Here is a 19911-nt window from a genome sequence, read left to right on the forward strand (position 1 = left end):
ATAAAAGTTTGCCAGGATAATATTGTCATTTTCTATCAGCTAGTAAATTACACATGAATATACTTCCCTTAATTCCATTTCTTTCCTGCCACAAAAGACAATAAATAATGTTTTGGGGCTTTACTTATTTTGCTTCTTCAATTCAATTGTATTTACCTTTCGCCCATTTTTGTAGTTTTGAGTTTTATCCTTACATTTTTTTTTGTCAATTTCTCTGACAGATTTTTTTATAACTTTTGGTTATTTCCAGAGAAACGTCCACTACAGGAGCTAGGACTGGATTGGCTGTACCTGGATATCCCCATTTATTATGCATATTTATGCTGTTCTTAATTTTGCTAGATATTTCCCATGAAATGATCTTGAAATTCCATGAATTTCAATGGAATTCAATGGACGACTGGAACAACCTTTTTACTCTCACTTTTGGTTTTTTCCCCCTCAATATCCAAGTTAGGGATACATAGATATGCTATCATATCAAAACATCCACAGCCTTTTAGGTGAAGATTATTTTGCAAAATCCTCAATAGGAAATCATCTATTAGATTGACAACTTTTAAATATGTCTTTACACTTCCCTCATTTGCATTCTATGATTTTTCCCCCTAAAGATCAAACTATCAGCTATTTTCTGTCCCTTCATAGCAGCTACCACTTTTCTTTGTCATTGTAAAGTTTTGCTAAGTACAGCATGTATTTTTGTCCAACTGCATTCTTTTACACGCCATGACTCTGTTCATTAAGAATGTTCTAACCTATCTTCTCTAGTTTCCCATTTTTTAAATTCTGTGTGTGTGTGATCTGTTAAATGGGTGGAGATGTGTAAATATTTACTTCCGTAAAGCCTCTGAGTTTTCTCCTTTAATTTAGTTTTTCTTAGGTTTTAACTCTTCATGTTTTAAATTTTACTCCAGATGTGGAGTATATCTCTCTGCAAAATTTCTCTACTTTCAGTGAAAAGGAAAAAAAAGGAATCATTGTCACTGCATGTTTAGAAAATTAGTATTTTTCTAATCCATTTTTCCCCTGCCCATGCTTATTTTCATATGCTCAGAATTACTGGATCACTTTGTTTTTGAGTAAATACGTTCCATTTCTTTGAATTTATATAAATATTTGTCATATTTGGATTCCCACATGGTTACTTTGGTCTTTTCTCCTTTTTTTGAACTCTCCCCTGCTCCAACTGCAAGATATCTTGTACTAGGTAGGAATATATTATATTTTCAATTCATTTTTTTTCTTTTCTGGAAGAATTAGACAAATAATAACCTTCTAACTTAGGTGTCCTTTGTTGTTTATTCACTGACCATTGATAGTGAAAAATCAAGCTTCACCATAGTCTTTCTGTGGGCACTAGTGTGAAGTACCCCAAATGGCCTACTGTGTTTTGCTAGTTGATATGTGGCAGGGCCCATGTATTAGCATAATAAGACTTTTTGGTGGAAAAGAGAAAAATCACTCTGCCTGTTTTCCCCCTTTGTGAGGATTTTAGTCCTTCAAGGTTTTCTACCCTTGAAGAATCTCCCCTTCTCATTCCACCAGTGCTACCTCGTCTTCTGTTTCTTGGTTTTATCCTGGATGTTGTCCTTATGAATCTCGCAGCACAAATGCAATGGTCTGTTTTTCTCATGTTTTGAGGATTTTTCTCTGAATACTTTCCATCCACTTTCATTCCTTTTTTTAAAAAAAAGATTTTATTTATTTATGAGAGACACACGGAGAGAGGCAGAGACATAGGCAGAGGGAGAAGCAAGCTCCCTATGGGGAACCTGATGCAGGACTTGAACCCTGGACCTCAGGATTATGCCCTGAGCCAAAGGCAGATGCTCAACCACTGAGCCACTCAGGCATCCTCATCCACTTTCATCCCTAATTGATTTCACAGTCTACTTTCTAGATGTATAATTTCCATATATTAAAATTCTCTAATTGTAAGTAGATAGTTTTTTTAAAGATTTTATTTATTCGTGAGAGACACACAGAGGCAGAGACTTAGGCAGAGGGAGAAGCAGGCTCTCTGTGGAAGCCTGTTGCAGGACTTGATCCGAGGACCCCAGAATCATGACCTGAGCCAACCACATATATGCTATATATAACTATATAACTATAACATTATAAATATAACTATATATATAGTTATAACTGCATATATGTAGTTATATAGCCACCACAACATTCATGATAAAAGGAAAGCATTTCCATTGCTCTCAGCAAGTTCCTTTGTATTGTCAATTATTCAATTTTTTTTCTAAAGGAATTATTGGTCCCTCTTTTCTTCTGAAACTAATTTTCTCCCTTTCTGCACCAGGTAATCTTCATTTTCCTACTGAAATTACCTGTCTTCGAGAGGGAGGGGCAAGATGGCGGAAGAGCAGGGTCCCCAAATCACCTGTCCCCACCAAGTTACCTAGATAACCTTCAAACCATCCTGAAAATCTACGAATTCGGCCTGAGATGTAAAGAGAGACCAGCTGGAACGCTACAGTGAGAAGAGTTCGCGCTTCTATCCAGGTAGGAAGACGGGGAAAAAGAAATAAAGGAACAAAAGGCCTCCGAGGGGGAGGGGCCCCGCGAGGAGCCGGGCTGAGGCCGGGGCGAGTGTCCCCAGGACAGGAGAGCCCCGTCCCGGAGAAGCAGGAGCTGCACCAACCTTCCCGGGCGGGCGGAAAGGGGCTCGCAGGGAGTTGGAGCAGGACCCAGGAGGGCGGGGATGCCCTCAGGCTCCCTGGGACACTAACAGACACCTGCGAGCGCAGGAGAGTGCTCCGAGCTCCCTAAGGGCTGCAGCGCGCACGGAGGGACCCGGAGCAGCTCGGAGGGGATCGGGAGCGGCTCCAGGGAGGGAGCTGCAGGGCGGGAGCGCGAATCCCACAGCGCAGGCCGCGGAGCAGGGCGCCGGGACACAGCCCAGGATCCGGCCTCCCCCTGGGACAGGCAAAGGCCGGGAGGGCCCAGGACAGCAAGGACGCTCCTGCCCCGAGCTGAGCACATCAGCGGCCCCGCCCCGGAGCCTCCAGGCCCTGCGGACGGAGAGCAGAGAGCCCCGAGCCCGAGCCCCGTAGTTCCTGCGGAGGCTGAATCCAGGCTTCCAGAGTTGCCATAGCAACTGCTGCTGTTCCTCCCTGGGTCCCACGGGGTAAACAACCCCCGCTGAGCCCTGCAGCAGGCAGGGGCAGAGCAGCTCCCCCAAGTGCTGACACCTGAAAGTCAGCACAGCAGGCCCCTCCCCCAGAAGAGGAGCTAGACGGACCAGTGATACTCCCCCGTGTTCCAATACAACTTGTTTTTGGCCACTCTGCACTGAGCAAAATGACTAGAAGGAAAACCTCACTTCAAAAGAAAGAATCAGAAATAGCCCTCTTTCCCACAGAGTTACAAAATCTGGATTACACTTCAATGTCAGAAAGCCAATTCAGAAGCACCATTATACAGCTACTGGTGGCTCTAGAAAAAAGCATTAAGGCCTCACGAGACTTCATGACTGCTGAATTTAGATCCAATCAGGCAGAAATTAAAAATCAATTGAATGAGATGCAATCCAAACTAGAAGTCCTAACGACGAGGGTTAACGTGGTGGAAGAACGAGTGAGTGACATAGAAGACAAGTTGATGGCAAAGAGGGAAACTGAGGAAAAAAGAGACAGACAATTAAGGGACCATGAAGACAGATTAAGGCAAATAAATGACAGTCTGAGGAAGAAAAACCTACATTTAATTGGGGTTCCCGAGGGCGCCGAAAGGGACAGAGGGCCAGAATATGTATTTGAACAAATCCTAGCTGAAAACTTTCCCAATCTGGGAAGGGAAACAGGCATTCAGATCCAGGAAATAGAGAGATCCCCCCCTAAAATCAATAAAAACCGTTCAACACCTCGACATCTAATAGTGAAGCTTGCAAATTCCAAAGATAAAGAGAAGATCCTTAAAGCAGCAAGAGACAAGAAGTCCCTGACTTTCATGGGGAGGAATATTAGGGTAACAGCAGACCTCTCCACAGAGACCTGGCAGGCCAGAAAGGGCTGGCAGGATATATTCAGGGTCCTAAATGAGAAGAACATGCAACCAAGAATACTTTATCCAGCAAGGCTCTCATTCAAAATGGAAGGAGAGATAAAGAGCTTCCAAGACAGGCAGGAACTGAAAGAATATGTGACCTCCAAACCAGCTCTGCAAGAAATTTTAAGGGGGACTCTTAAAACTCCCCTTTAAGAAGAAGTTCGAGTAACTCTGAACGTGAATGGGCTTAATGACCCCATCAAAAGGCGCAGAGTTTCAGACTGGATAAAAAAACAGGACCCATCTATTTGCTGTCTACAAGAGACTCATTTTAGACAGAAGGACACCTACAACCTGAAAATAAAAGGTTGGAGAACCATTTACCATTCAAATGGTTCTCAAAATATACCCTAAAAACTACAGAACACTTCTGAAAGAAATTGAGGAAGACACAAAGAGATGGAAAAATACTCCATGCTCATGGATTGGCAGAATTAATATTGTGAAAATGTCAATGTTACCCAGGGCAATTTACACGTTTAATGCAATCCCTATCAAAATACCATGGACTTTCTTCAGAGACTTAGAACAAATTATTTTAAGATTTGTGTGGAATCAGAAAAGACCCCAAACAGCCAGGGGAATTTTAAAAAAAGAAAACCATATCTGGGGGCATCACAATGCCAGATTTCAGGTTGTACTACAAAGCTGTGTTCATCAAGACAGTGTGGTACTGGCACAAAAACAGACATATAGATCAATGGAACAGAACAGAGAACCCAGAAGTGGACCCTGAACTTTATGCTCAACTAATATACGATAAAGGAGGAAAGACGATCCACTAGAAGAAAGACAGTCTCTTCAATAAATGGTGCTGGGAAAATTGGACATCCACATGCAGAAGAATGAAACTGGACCACTCTCTTGCACCATACACAAAGATAAACTCAAAATGGATGAAAGATCTAAATGTGAGACAAGATTCCATCAAAATCCCAGAGAAGAACTCAGGCAACACCCTTTTTGAACTTGGCCACAGTAACCGGAGAAGGACAAACAGTGTATGTTCTCATTCATTTGGGGAATATGAATAATAGCGAAAGGGAATATAAGGGAAGGGAGAAGAAATGTGTGAGAAATATCAGAAAGGGAGACAGAACATAAAGACTTCTAACTCTGGGAAATGAACTAGGGGTGGTGGAGGGGGAGGAGGGTGGGGGGTGGGGGTGAATGGGTGACGGGCACTGAGGGGTACACTTGACGGGATGAGCACTGGGTGTTATTCTGTATGTTGGTAAATTGAACACCAATAAAAATTAATTTATAAAAAAAAAAAAGAAATTACCTGTCTTCCTTCTCCCCAATCCAATGTCATAAACCAGTCACCATTTTTAATTTCTCTCATCTCTTTCGGAAGTGTCCTCTTGAGATTTTTTCCTTTCTCACAGAAGATTATCCTGAACTTATTGGAGCAAATTTCACTTGCTCTGTTTGTCCTTTCCCATCCTGTGTTCATAGCTCTGAACATGTGTATCTTCCTCCCAACTTTTCCATTGCATGTTCTTTGGCAACTTTTCTAAAATACGAATTACACAATTTTATCCCTGCTTTTTCCTCTACAATGAGAATAGTAGTGAGCTTGTTTTAAAAAGATCAGTGATGTTTTTATTTTACATAATATCCTCAATTAATTTCTTGATTCACAAAATGTGGCTTCTCTTATCTTTTTCTGACCCTAAGTGAAAAATACCTGGTATGGGCTTATCACTTCTTTTACTGCCACAATATTATTCCATATTTGTTTTCCTAGATCCAAACCTGACAGCTTTTACTCGGATTTTTCTTACATAATTTTTTTATTGCTTTTACAATAAATTTTTTATTTCAAAAAGAATAAAAATATCTCTTTGGGCTTTTTCTTCCTATTGCTACAGTTCCCAAAATGATAGGGTATTTATCACTGACCCAAAAATTTTGACAAAAGCTTCAATTCCTAAACATTCCTATGTGTTGTAAAGACATCAGATGTTTGAGGCAGACAGAATGCAATTCGAGTAACTTCCATTTTGTGTTCTGATTATGAGGCCTTGATATATAGTTTCCTCAGCCTTCAATTTCTTATTTTGTATAATGCAAACAAAACTTTGCAGGATACTGAAATAATAAAACTCAAGATAGTATATGTAAAGGACATTGATAAACACATACACATAATGCAGACAATGTATGTAAAACATCTAATACAACATCTTGGTCCATAGAGAATGTTCATTAAATGGTCAGTTTTATGATTTCAGCCAATGCATGTTTCAGATGCTTTCCAACTGAAAAATTGCTGTAAGTATGTATCTTTTGTATCTAGTATTGCAGCTAGTTTTTCTCCTCTTACAGAAATTTTAGATTTTCTTTCTGTTACTTGTATAATTATAATTATAATTATTTTTTTTTGCCAGAAATTCTAGGTTTCTAGGAAACAAATCTGGCAAACTACATCTTTGTTGTAGATTTTCTCTCCCATGCCTCTCTTGACTTTCATTTTCTCTCTTTCTTTTTTAAGGTCTCCAGCTTTGTACTGTCTTTTCTATTAGTTTCCATTTTTGACTGACCCTGATTCCTTGACTTTCACTAATGAATGTCTGAGGGAATGGGAAGAAGGAACAGATAAGAAGTCTCAGAACACCCAATTCTCAACAATTTTTTTTTTCACTCAGTTTTTCTGTCTTCTTAAGAAAGAAAAGGTAAGGCTCTTTTCTCCTACTGTTGCCTCCAGATTTTCTTATCACTGACTGATTTTGGCTTTTTTCCAGGTAGAACTTGGTTTGGAAAACACATAAAAACCTGCAAGTGTGACTGCTATTGTCTTATGAATAAGAAAAATTAGGGCCCCCACAAAGTTCTTGCATCTGACAAGCATATCTGGGTTTCAAATGAATCTTATCTTAATATAGGACCTTTTCTGACTGGCCAGTATGTCTGTCTAATTCAGTGTTTCTCAAATTTGGCTAAATGCAAGAACTACTGGGGGGTTAAATGCCTGAGACACACCATGAATGATTTAGAATCACTGATGGTAAGGCCCAGGGCTCTGTGTTTTTTAAAACCTCTGCTGGTGATTTTGATATACAGACAGGATTAAGAAACATTGCTATAATAAGCTGTCTACTCTCCAAGCTCACTTGTATTTTTCAATTCAATGTCAGTGGCTCTAGAACCAAACAAGTAATTTTCCAAATAACTTATTTTTTCCCTGTGGAAAAAATTTCTTTAACAAAGCAGGAAAAAGGGGAGATGTTCTGGGGTTAGAACGTGGAGGACTAGGACGCCTGAGTGGCGTCTGTCTTTGGCTCAGGGTGTGATCCTGGGGTCAGGGATCAAGTCCTGCATTGGGCTCCCTGCATGGAGCCTGCTTCTCCCTCTGCTTGTCTCTCTGCCTGTCTCTCTGCCTCTCTCTCTGTGTCTCTCTCATGAATAAAGAAAATCTTAAAAAGAAAAAAAAAAGATAATGTGGAGGACTACGTAAATAGATCCCTCTCTCCTCATCTCAGAACCCATAAGGCTGTCTGCAGTACTGTTTGAAAACCCTAGGCACAAGGCAAAAGGTGTATAGTGAATCTATTAAGGGGCATCTAGATTTTTACTTCTGTAGTTCTTGGGTCAACTGGGCAGGATGTGGACAACACTGCTACCTGGTCAATTGCCTCCAGTAATGTAGTTCTGTATGAACATTCCCATTTCTTCTGTGTCTTGTGATGTGTCTTTCTCTATTATGGGGAAGCACTGGTCTGAGAAATTATTTTTAAATCAATTTTGTCCAAAGAAATCAATTTTGTCACCATAGATGTGGCCTCGGATTTTCCGGGCACAAACACTACAAAAATTAATAATTTAATGAACAAATTTTGCCATCTTTAAAGGTTTTTCTGCAAGTTCATGCATTCACTGTTTTTGCTTTCTTTTATTTTGCTTTCTTTCCAGTGTTTATTGGTAGTACTTGCAGAAAAGTTATGTAATTAAAAATGAAAAAAAAATGAATCCACAACTGGTTATAATAGGTAACACTGAACCATTAAATCATTTCCTACCACCATTACACAATATTTCAAGTGGCTGCTACCCTAATCTGTGTGTGTGTGTGGGGGGGGGGTTCTCTTTTCTTTTCTTTTTTAAACAATAGAAATCTTTCTACCCAGGGTGGAATAGATTTTTGCATGCAGCTTGTCACCTGCTTGTGGAAGATTCCCAGTAGGCATGCACACACTCTGGGTCATTGATTCTCATCTCATTTCGTGCATATAATGAGTCGTTGTTGGGTGTAGTATTGGGGTATGAGTGAATTTCAGCTGTCATCTCTAGGGCAGCTTACCTGGAATTAGATTTTGCCATTTCAAATGCTATTTGTCTTCATTAGTTTTCACTCTTTGCCCCATTTGTCCTATGTGGTTAACGTGACCTGAATAGCTTAATGGTGCCTGGTGTTGTCCAGCCAGCTAAAATGAAATACAGGCATACCCACCTACCACTGTTACCCAGGAATCTGACTTATATTAAATCTATTACATCTGTAGTTTTGTTGTCAATATAGTTCTTCTGTCATTATCTTTTTGGTAATTTAGTACTGAGATTTTTGCTGTCCTCCTATTTTATTTTTATAGTATAATAAGCATGGTAAAGAACCACCTGCAGGCTCCTGAAATCTAAACCAGGCAGAAAATGTCTATTCGGTCTTGACTATCTTCTTGGTAGTTGTTTCACTAGATTAAAAGTTCTCTGAGGTCAGGGAGCATGTCTTGATCTTCATATTGCAACGCTAACACAGTCCTTGATTTATAGTAGGCCTTTGAGCCAATAAAGTTTAAACTAATGAACTAGCAAATACAAAAGAGGTTCATAAAAGGTTAATTGTTTTTAAGGAGTATAAAAATCTCTTCGCAGAGAAGATAATCCTCTGGACTAATGCTTTGCATATATTACGTGTTAATTAATGTTCTTAATAACTCTATGAGTTGGCATCACTGTCCTTATTTATAGATGGAGAACAAGGAAGAGAGGAAGAAAGTTACACAAGTTAAACAGTGTAGTGATGTAAGAAGTATTTGTTTAACCTAAAATATAGTTCATACAGAAAGGCAGAATCAATGTTTAATTTTGTCCTTGAACTTTCCAGCTTTCAGAACTTGCTGACATCTTGGAAATCTCCAAGGGGAACTAATAGTTGTGTTTTATAAAGTGTCATCATAAAATCATAGATTTTAGCAAATATATTTGATGTTCAATCAGTTATAGTCCTTATTCTTTCTGATGCTTAGTTTTTCTTTTAGTCACTGTTTTTTTCAAGATTTCTTTGATGTCGACTCGCCCACGGCGGCGGCCGGGCGGCGGGCACGCGAGCGGAGGGCGCGGGGAGAGGCCTGGCCGACTGCAGGGCGCGGGGCTGCGGGCCATGGCGCCCCGGGCCCCCGCCGCCCGCCGCCCCCGCCCGCCCGGGCGCCCCCGAGCTGCGCCTCGGAGCCCGCGGAGCCGCGGCCGGCCGGGAGGCGCCTTGGAGCTCCTTCTGGTGCTGACGTGATGACTGTGCGCAGGCCGGCCCAGAGCAGCCACAGCCTGAGTGAAACCCTGAGCTCCAGACTCGCTGACAAGGTCAAGGTGGAAGGTCCAAAGGCTGGCGAAGACCCTCGAAGGCTGCCATTTAGGTCCCCCATTCCTTTCCCAGAGACTTATCAGGATTCACCCCCCAGAAGAAGCTTTTTGGAAAGTCTCAATAACCTGATGCTAGAGTCAGAAGTGGACTGTTTTCAGCAGAACATGTTCAGTTCAAATATGATTATCAGCGACCCAGCTTCAGATCTCAGCATTAAAGAAGCCAACAAGGCTGGCAAGAGGCAGCTCAGTGGTGTTCAGAACCCTTGCCCTCCTGCCCGAGGCGGGGCTCGGCACAAGCCCCTCAGTATAAAGGACAAGATATCTGAATGGGAAGGAAAGAGGGAGTTGCCCACTCCTACTCCTGCACCTGGCAGGAAAGCAGATGGGCCAGAGGACTACCTGACATCCTGTGTGATGGGGAGGAGAAGCAGTGATGTTGTGAGAGCGTGGGTCACAGAGGTTCAGGATGGAACCAGGCCGGAAACAGAGAGCAAGGAGAATGAGAGGAATAAAGGGGTCGTGAAAGTTGGGGGTCAGGATGCAGAGCCAAGGCAAGACCTCAGCCAGCCAGCTGGGCAGCTAGCTCCTGGCTTGGGCAGAGGCCGAGAGCCCAGGCTGGGCAAACAGCGCTTTCCGAACGATAGCCTCTCTGTGCTGAGGCAGGTCAAGAAACTGGAGCAGGCTCTGAAGGATGGGTCGGCAGGGTTGGATCCCCAGTTACCAGGGACCTGTTATTCCCCACACTGCCTGCCAGACAAGGCCGAGGAGGGGCCTGCCCTTCCTGAGAACCATGGGGGCAGGCGTGGCTCTGAATTCAGGTCCCACCACTGGGACCTGGAGGCCAGGGAGCCCACCTCTGAGGCTGCAGAGGAAAGGAAAGGGTCCTGCTGGAGGCCCTGCGATCAGAGCCTGGAGGGTATGGACAGGGGCTCAGAGAACTCCTCCACGAAACCCTTTATCAACCCCCTGCCCAAACCTCGGAGAACGTTCAAACACGATGGAGAAGGTGACAAGGACGGGAACCCAGGCATCAGCTTCCCAAAGGATAGAAGGCATCTGCCTCCTCTGCCTTCTCTACCTCCCCCGCCCCTGCCCTCCTCTCCCCCACCCTCCTCCGTGAATAGAAGACTGTGGACCGGGAGACCGAAACCCAGTGCTGACCACAGAAAGTCCTATGAGTTTGAAGACTTGTTGCAGTCTTCCTCTGAGAACAGCAGGGTGGACTGGTATGCACAGACTAAATTGGGGCTCACACGCACTTTATCAGAGGAGAACGTCTATGAAGACATCGTAGATCCGCCAATGAAGGAAAACCCTTATGAGGATGTTGAGTTACATGGTCGCTGCCTGGGGAAGAAATGTGTTTTGAACTTTCCTGCTTCTCCTACTTCTTCCATTCCTGACACACCCTCCAAGTCATTGGCCAAACCTGCTTTTTTATAAAAAAGCAGGACCCATCTATTTGCTGTCTACAAGAGACTCATTTTAGACAGAAGGACACCTACAACCTGAAAATAAAAGGTTGGAGAACCATTTACCATTCAAATGGTTCGCAAAAGAAAGCAGGGGTAGCCATCCTTATATCAGATAAACTAAAATTCACTCCGAAGACAGTAGTGAGAGACGAAGAGGGACACTATATCATACTTAAAGGATCTATCCAACAAGAGGACTTAACAATCCTCAATATATATGCCCCGAATGTGGGAGCTGCCAAATACTTAAACGAATTATTAACCAAAGTAAAGAAATACTTAGATAATAATACACTTATACTTGGTGACTTCAATCTAGCTCTCTCTACCCTTGATAGGTCTTCTAAACACAACATCTCCAAAGAAACGAGAGCTTTAAATGATACACTGGACCAGATAGATTTCACAGATATCTACAGAACTTTACATCCAAACTCAACTGAATACACATTCTTCTCAAGTGCACATGGAACTTTTTCCAGAATAGACCACATACTGGGTCACAAATCGGGTCTGAACCGATACCAAAAGATTGGGATCGTCCCCTGCATATTCTCAGACCATAACGCCTTGAAATTAGAACTCAATCACAAGAAGAAGTTTGGAAGGACCTCAAACACGTGGAGGTTAAGGACCATCCTGCTAAAAGATAAAAGGGTCAACCAGGAAATTAAGGAAGAATTAAAAAGATTCATGGAAACTAATGAGAATGAAGATACAACTGTTCAAAATCTTTGGGATGCAGCAAAAGCAGTCCTGAGGGGGAAATACATCGCAATACAAGCATCCATTCAAAAACTGGAAAGAACTCAAATACAAAAGCTAACCTTACACATAAAGGAGCTAGAGAAGAAGCAGCAAATCGACCCGACGCCCAGCAGAAGAAGAGAGTTAATTAAAATTCGAGCAGAACTCAACGAAATTGAGACCAGAAGAACTGTGGAACAGATCAATAGAACCAGGAGTTGGTTCTTTGAAAGAATTAATAAGATAGATAAACCATTAGCCAACCTTATTAAAAAGAAGAGAGAGAAGACTCAAATTAATAAAATCATGAATGAGAAAGGAGAGATCACTACCAACACCAAGGAAATACAAACGATTTTAAAAACATATTATGAACAGCTCTACGCCAATAAATTAGGCAATCTAGAAGAAATGGATGCATTCCTGGAAAGCCACAAACTACCAAAACTGGAGCAGGAAGAAATAGAAAACCTGAACAGGCCAATAACCAGGGAGGAAATTGAAGCAGTCATCAAAAACCTCCCAAGACACAAGAGTCCAGGGCCAGATGGCTTCCCAGGGGAATTCTATCAAACGTTTAAAGAAGAAATCATACCTATTCTACTAAAGCTGTTTGGAAAGATAGAAAGAGATGGAGTACTTCCAAACTCATTCTATGAGGCCAGCATCACCTTAATTCCAAAACCAGACAAAGACCCCACCAAAAAGGAGAATTACAGACCAATATCCCTGATGAACATGGATGCAAAAATTCTCAACAAGATACTAGCCAATAGGATCCAACAACACATTAAGAAAATTATTCACCATGACCAAGTATGATTTATCCCCGGGATGCAAGGCTGGTTCAACACTCGTAAAACAATCAATGTGATTCATCATATCAGCAAGAGAAAAACCAAGAACCATATGATCCTCTCATTAGATGCAGAGAAAGCATTTGACAAAATACAGCATCCATTCCTGATTAAAACTCTTCAGAGTGTAGGGATAGAGGGAACTTTCCTTGATATCTTAAAAGCCATCTACGAAAAGCCCACAGCAAATATCATTCTCAATGGGGAAGCACTGGGAGCCTTTCCCCTAAGATCAGGAACCAGACAGGGATGTCCACTCTCACCACTGCTATTCAACATATTATTGGAAGTCCTAGCCTCAGCAATCAGACAACAAAAAGAAATAAAAGGCATTCAAATTGGCAAAGAAGAAGTCAAACTCTCCCTCTTCGCCGATGACATGATACTCTACATAGAAAACCCAAAAGCCTCCACCCCAAGATTGCTAGAACTCATACAGCAATTTGGTAGCGTGGCAGGATACAAAATCAATGCCCAGAAATCAATGGCATTCCTATACACTAACAATGAGACTGAAGAAAGAGAAATTAAGGAGTCAATCCCATTTACAATTGCACCCAAAAGCATAAGATACCTAGGAATAAACCTAACCAAAGAGGTAAAGGATCTATACCCTAAAAACTATAGAACACTTCTGAAAGAAATTGAGGAAGACACAAAGAGATGGAAAAATATTCCATGCTCATGGATTGGCAGAATTAATATTGTGAAAATGTCAATGCTACCCAGGGCAATTTACACGTTCAATGCAATCCCTATCAAAATACCATGGACTTTCTTCAGAGACTTAGAACAAATTATTTTAAGATTTGTGTGGAATCAGAAAAGACCCCGAATAGCCAGGGGAATTTTAAAAAAGAAAACCATAGCTGGGGGCATCACAATGCCAGATTTCAGGTTGTACTACAAAGCTGTGGTCATCAAGACAGTGTGGTACTGGCACAAAAACAGACACATAGACCAATGGAACAGAATAGAGAATCCAGAAATGGACCCTGAACTTTATGGTCAACTAATATTCGACAAAGGAGGAAAGACTATCCACTGGAAGAAAGACAGTCTCTTCAATAAATGGTGCTGGGAAAATTGGTCATCCACATGCAGAAGAATGAAACTAGACCACTCTCTTGCACCATACACAAAGATAAACTCAAAATGGATGAAAGATTTAAATGTGAGACAAGACTCCATCAAAATCCTAGAGGAGAACACAGGCAACACCCTTTTTGAACTTGGCCACAGTAACTTCTTGCAAGATACATCCACGAAGGCAAAAGAAACAAAAGCAAAAATGAACTATTGGGACTTCATCAAGATAAGAAGCTTTTGCACAGCAAAGGATACAGTCAACAAAACTCAAAGACAACCTACAGAATGGGAGAAGATATTTGCAAATAACATATCAGATAAAGGGCTAGTTTCCAAAATCTATAAAGAACTTATTAAACTCAACACCAAAGAAACAAACAATCCAATCATGAAATGGGCAAAAGACATGAAGAGAAATCTCACAGAGGAAGACATAGACATGGCCAACATGCACATGAGAAAATGCTCTGCATCACTTGCCATCAGGGAAATACAAATCAAAACCACAATGAGATACCACCTCACACCAGTGAGAATGGGGAAAATTAACAAGGCAGGAAACAACAAATGTTGGAGAGGATGCGGAGAAAAGGGAACCCTCTTACACTGTTGGTGGGAATGTGAAATGGTGCAGCCACTCTGGAAAACTGTGTGGAGGTTCCTCAAAGAATTAAAAATAGACCTGCCCTACGACCCAGCAATTGCACTGTTAGGGATTTACCCCGAAGATTCAGATGCAATGAAACGCCGGGGCACCTGCACCCCGATGTTTCTAGCAGCCATGTCCACAATAGCCAAACTGTGGAAGGAGCCTCGGTGCCCATCGAAAGATGAATGGATAAAGAAGATGTGGTTTATGTATACAATGGAATATTACTCAGCCATTAGAAACAACAAATACCCACCATTTGCTTCAACGTGGATGGAACTGGAGGGTATTATGCTGAGTGAAGTAAGTCAATCGGAGAAGGACAAATAGTGTATGTTCTCACTTATTTGGGGAATATGAATAATAGTGAAGGGGAATATAAGGGAAGGGAGAAGAAATGTGTGGGAGATATCAGAAAGGGACACAGAACATAAAGACTTCCAACTCTGGGAAATGAACTAGGGGTGGTGGAAGGGGAGGAGGGCGGGGGGTGGGGGTGAATGGGTGACGGGCACGGAGGGGGACACTTGACGGGATGAGCACTGGGTGTTATTCTGTATGTTGGTAAATTGAACACCAATAAAAATTAATTTATAAAAAAAAAAAAAAAAAAGATTTCTTTGATGTCCTTTTGACACTAGCCCAATAAGTACTCTTTGATATTTTTCTTTCTTTCTTGCATAAAAATATGTACCACATTTATTTTGTATGTTCCATGCCCAAGATCTGGAATTAGTGGTTTTTCCAAGGATCTTTAGTTCTGGTGGATTGTTTTTTAGAGACTATAATCTGGGCAATCCTGATGTCCATTGCTCCTGGGTTGTCATTATTTCTAGGCTATTTCAGTGGGCAGTACTAGAAAATCTGTTTTTTTTAAATAAATTGTGAGTTAATGTTGATATAATAATTCAGGATTAAAAATACAGGTTTTTACTTAATTTAAAAAATATGTATCTTCACTAGCATAATTATTTCCCTTATTTCAAATTGTACATATAATAACTGCAAAATAACAATATTAATATTTTTCCTAAAAATAAGGCACACTATACCTATACATTATTTTTCACTTAAATATATCATGAAGATCACTCCATTAATATATAGAGATAATCGTCATTATATATTTCACAATTTATCTTGAAATATCTTCAAACTTACAGTTTCAATAATGGTAAAAAGAGAGAGAGAGAGAGAGAGAGAGAGAGAGAGAGAGAGAGAGAAACTCTATACTCCCATATTCCCTTCACACAGATGGCCTCATTGTTAATATTTTACCACTTATGCTTCATCATTTATAATCCCTTTCTCTCTATTGCTCTCCATACAGTATATATCTGTACATGCATACAATATTTTATGCTCATAATCGGTTATTTTCTGACCCACTTAAAAGCAAATTGTAAGCATATTGCCTCATCACCCCGGAATATTCCATTTTCTGTTTCCCCTATTCTTTTTCATAAGCACGATACAATTACTCAAATAGGAAATCTTCATTAATGCATGGGCAGCATCTAACTCACAGACCCCATTTAAATCACACCAACTGTCCCAACAGTATTTGCTTTTTTGTGTGATCCTTGATTCAATCCAGTATCCTGCTCAGATTTTAGTTTACTTCAATTTCCTTTGAACAGTTCTTTGCTGTTTGTTTTTCATAACTTGAGAATTTTACAGAACACTGGTCTCTCAGTCTGTTAAGATGTCACTCAAAGAAGGAAGGTAGGTTTCTGCATGACCATTCTCAGGTCATGTGTTATTAGCAGGATTATGATAAAAATCATGATGAGCTCTTTTCAAATATATCAGGTTCAGAGACTTTTGTCTCAACACTGTAGAGTTAACCTTGATCACCTGTCATATTGGTCTCTGCCAGGGAGCTTCACAATAATGTCACTGTCCTGCTTTTGTAATTGACCCATATTTGGTGGGTAAATACTCTGGGACTGCATCAGTATCTGGTTCCGTATCAAACAGCCACCCACTAGCCATAGCATTTATAGATGATTCCTGACTGAATTAGTGACCACTGTATTGGTTCTAAATAGTGACTTTCTATTTGTATTATTCCTTCTTCACTTTAGTTAATATTTTGCCTGAAAGAAGAGATCTTCATTCTGCTTATTTATTCATTTATTTATACAGTATGAACTTAGATATTTCCATTTTAACAGTATGTTGTAATCCACTATTAATTATTATTAATCATTTTAGTGCTCAAATTTTTGCATATTTGGCCAATGGAAATCCATTCAAGCTGGCATCACTATCTTTTTAATTTTTTAAAATATAAACATATTATTATAACAATAGTGTGCATTTTAAGTATACATTTAAAAAAGGTTTTGACAAATGTATACATCTGTATAACCATCATCACAACCAAGATACAGAACAAATTCCATCACACCCAAAATGTACCCCTGTGTCCCTTTCTTTCATCCTCAGCCTCAGGTAACAATTAGAACCTGGAGAGAAGTTTTAGAAAAAAATTTCATTGGAACATTTACTTCATTTACACTTAATATAATAATGATTATATAATGTTCTCTTTACTTTTTTGTCTTTTTTCATATTCTTTGACAAAAATGTATTTCCCTTTCTCTTATAGCTAGATAATTATCTGTTTTCTATTCTTTGAGTGATTACCTTACATCATTATTTCATTAAAATCTAACAGATGAAAACTTTTTCTGTGGACAATGCAAACAATTTAGAATACTTAGTTTATACCTCACGTTATATATCAATGTTCTTCATTTTAATTTTCATTAAATATGATTCATACTGGACATTAATATCAATTATTGCAATCAATACTTATTCTCTTCATTATTTTTCTATCCTGTATCTGTGGCCTTTGATTTAATGTGATTTTCTTTATACTGTCACTCCTTTTAATTCACATCGGCTGATGACATACTCTTATTTTTGGGGAAATGTCTTTAATTCTCCCTTCATTGTTGAATGAAATTTTTACTCAGTATAGAAGTCTCGTTTGTCAGGCTTTTTTCGACATTATCTTTTTTTTTAAGGTTTATTTATTTATTTATTTAACAGAGAGAGAGAGAGAGAGAGAGAGAGAGAGAGAGCACCCACACAAGCAGAGGGAGAGGGAGAAGCACACTCCCCATGGAGCAGGGAGCCTGACTCTGGGCTCAATCTCAGGACCCTGGGATCATGACCTGAGCCAAAGGCAGACAAGTAACCAACTGAGACACCCAGCTGCCCCTCAACATTTTCTTTTTAAATCAATAGAATGCTTTCTGGATTCCATTGTTTCTATCAAAAGTTAGTACGTCACATCTACATTTTTTTTTCATTCCTTCCTTCATTTCTTCCATTTTGAGGATTCTCTCTCTTTTATCTTACTGCCTTTAAGAAATCTTGGGGTGCCTGGAGTCTATTTAAAAAAAAAAAACTTTGTCCTTGATTTTCTGGAGGTTTACCAAGAGATGAATTTATCCTTACTGAGATTCACAATACATCTTGAATCTGTGGCTTGGTGCCATTCATAAATTTGAAAAATTCATAGGCAATATTTCTCCAAATAATATTTTCTTCAGTTCTTTCCTTCCTTCTGTGATTCCAATTTAAAATGATAGAATTGGGTATTTTAAAAACATTTAATATATAGCATCTTATTTTCTATATTTCTCATTCTATCACCTCTTGAATGATCTTCAGTTTTGTATTTCATTCAACATTTATCTCTCTATAAATATCGAATTCATTCAGTTCTTTTTCTTTTATTCATGTATCTTTCATTTCCAGATTTGTATTTAGTTTCTTTTTAAGAGTTTGCATTTCTGTTAGGAAGAATCTCAATTTGGTCATAGAATTCCTTGATAATAATATTGCTTGTTATTTTAAAATTTGAATTTTAATAATACCATTCCCTTAATTTCCCTTTTAGTCAATTTACTGTTTTTGTTTTGTTTTAGATTACCCCATGTATTGCATAGGCTTAGTTACTTCTTATTGTGTGCTAAACATTGTTTAGGAAAAATTATCAAAGTAATTTGAAACCCTGGTTAATCTTATAATCTGGAGTCACTTTTCTTTCTTGGAGCCAGCTAGAGATTAAGTCTCATAATCCAATCAGGGAATAGAATGATTCTGGTATGGGGGTGGTTTACCCTCTTTACTCTAAAGTATAGCCGTGGGGAACTTGCTGGAGCTTACCCTTATCCAACCATGATTTTCAGTCTTTATCCACACAGTCCAGGACATCTGTAAGCTCTGTACCTTAGCTGATGTTTCTCAAATCAATAATGGCCTTGAGAATAAAAAATGCTGCAAATGCTGGCTCACTGCCCTGATCATGTACTCTTTTAGGTCTTGGCCTCATGATTCCTCCCTAACTTGGAAGCTTTCTAATGCTGTTAAACATCATTCTTGTAATGCATATCCCCAGGTTTCTAATTGTTTCCAGCAAGGTTTTTGGTCTACTAACTGAGCCTGTTATTTCCAGAATTGAAACTCAGTATCTTCCCCTGCAAAATCATCTTTTTTTTTTTTTCCCTAATTGCTCTTTGTTGCTGTCTGGAAATACATTACTGTATTGATCTTATGAAAAAGCTTATTGAATTTATTAATATATTTTAAATAATTTTCCTGTTCATGTTATTCCTCTTAGATGACTTATCATTATACTTAGAATAAAATCTAATTTCTATATTTAAATGAACTTAAAAAAAAAGATTTATTTATTTATTTGAGACTGGGGGGGGTAGAAGGAGAAGGAGAAAAGCAGACTCCCCATTGATCAGGGAACTTGATGTGGGGCTCAATCCTAGGACTCTGTGATCATGATCTGAGCTGAAGGCAGACACTTAACCCATTGACCCACCCAGGTACCTGCAAATATAGTTTCTCTATTACATCCTACATAGCCCTATGTAATAAGGCTCCTATATTTTCCCACAAACTCTGGCAAAATGGACTTTCCCCTCACACTCTACTACTGACTTTTTGCACTAGAGAAAAATAGAGCAGATGTACTAAGAAGACTATATATTCCTTGCATTTCTATTTAAATGTCATAATTACAGAGATTTTTTTTTCTCTGATCACTTTATCTAAATAATATCTAGAACTCTGCCTCTGGCCTTGCTATTCATTTGCATTAAGTACTATTGTTTTTCTTTGTAGTACTTCTTATATTTTAGGGTTAAGTATATTTTTTGGAGATTTATTTTTTAATTAAATTATTTTAGGGGTGCCTGGGTGGCTCATTTGGTTAAGTGTATGCCAACAGCTCAGGTAATGATCCTAGGGTCCTGGGATTGAGCCCTGAGTCAGGCTCCTGGCTCAAAGGGGAGCCTGCTTCTCCCTTTCCCCACCCCTGCTCCTGCTCTCTCTCACTGTTTTGTCTCTCTCTCTCTCCCTCAAATAAACAAACAAATAAATAAATAAATAAATAAATAAATAAATAAATAAAAACTTT

General features: G+C 39.7%; 1 protein-coding gene across 1 annotated transcript; it reads left to right on the forward strand.

Moving 5' to 3' along the window:
• Positions 1–9465: 9465 nt before the first annotated feature.
• On the forward strand, positions 9466–11085 carry LOC129506190 (DENN domain-containing protein 2A-like). Its single transcript, XM_055319634.1, has one exon. The coding sequence runs from the start codon at positions 9568–9570 to the stop codon at positions 11083–11085; it is 1518 nt and encodes a 505-aa protein (XP_055175609.1). The 5' UTR covers positions 9466–9567.
• Positions 11086–19911: the final 8826 nt, after the last annotated feature.

The sequence above is a fragment of the Nyctereutes procyonoides genome, unplaced genomic scaffold (assembly GCF_905146905.1).
Source record: "Nyctereutes procyonoides isolate TBG_1078 unplaced genomic scaffold, NYPRO_anot_genome, whole genome shotgun sequence".
NCBI lineage: Eukaryota > Metazoa > Chordata > Mammalia > Carnivora > Canidae > Nyctereutes > Nyctereutes procyonoides.

Excerpts from the sequence above, each read along its gene's own strand:
- LOC129506190 (XM_055319634.1), top strand. The coding sequence starts at position 9,568 with ATGACTGTGCGCAGGCCGGCCCAGAGCAGCCACAGCCTGAGTGAAACC.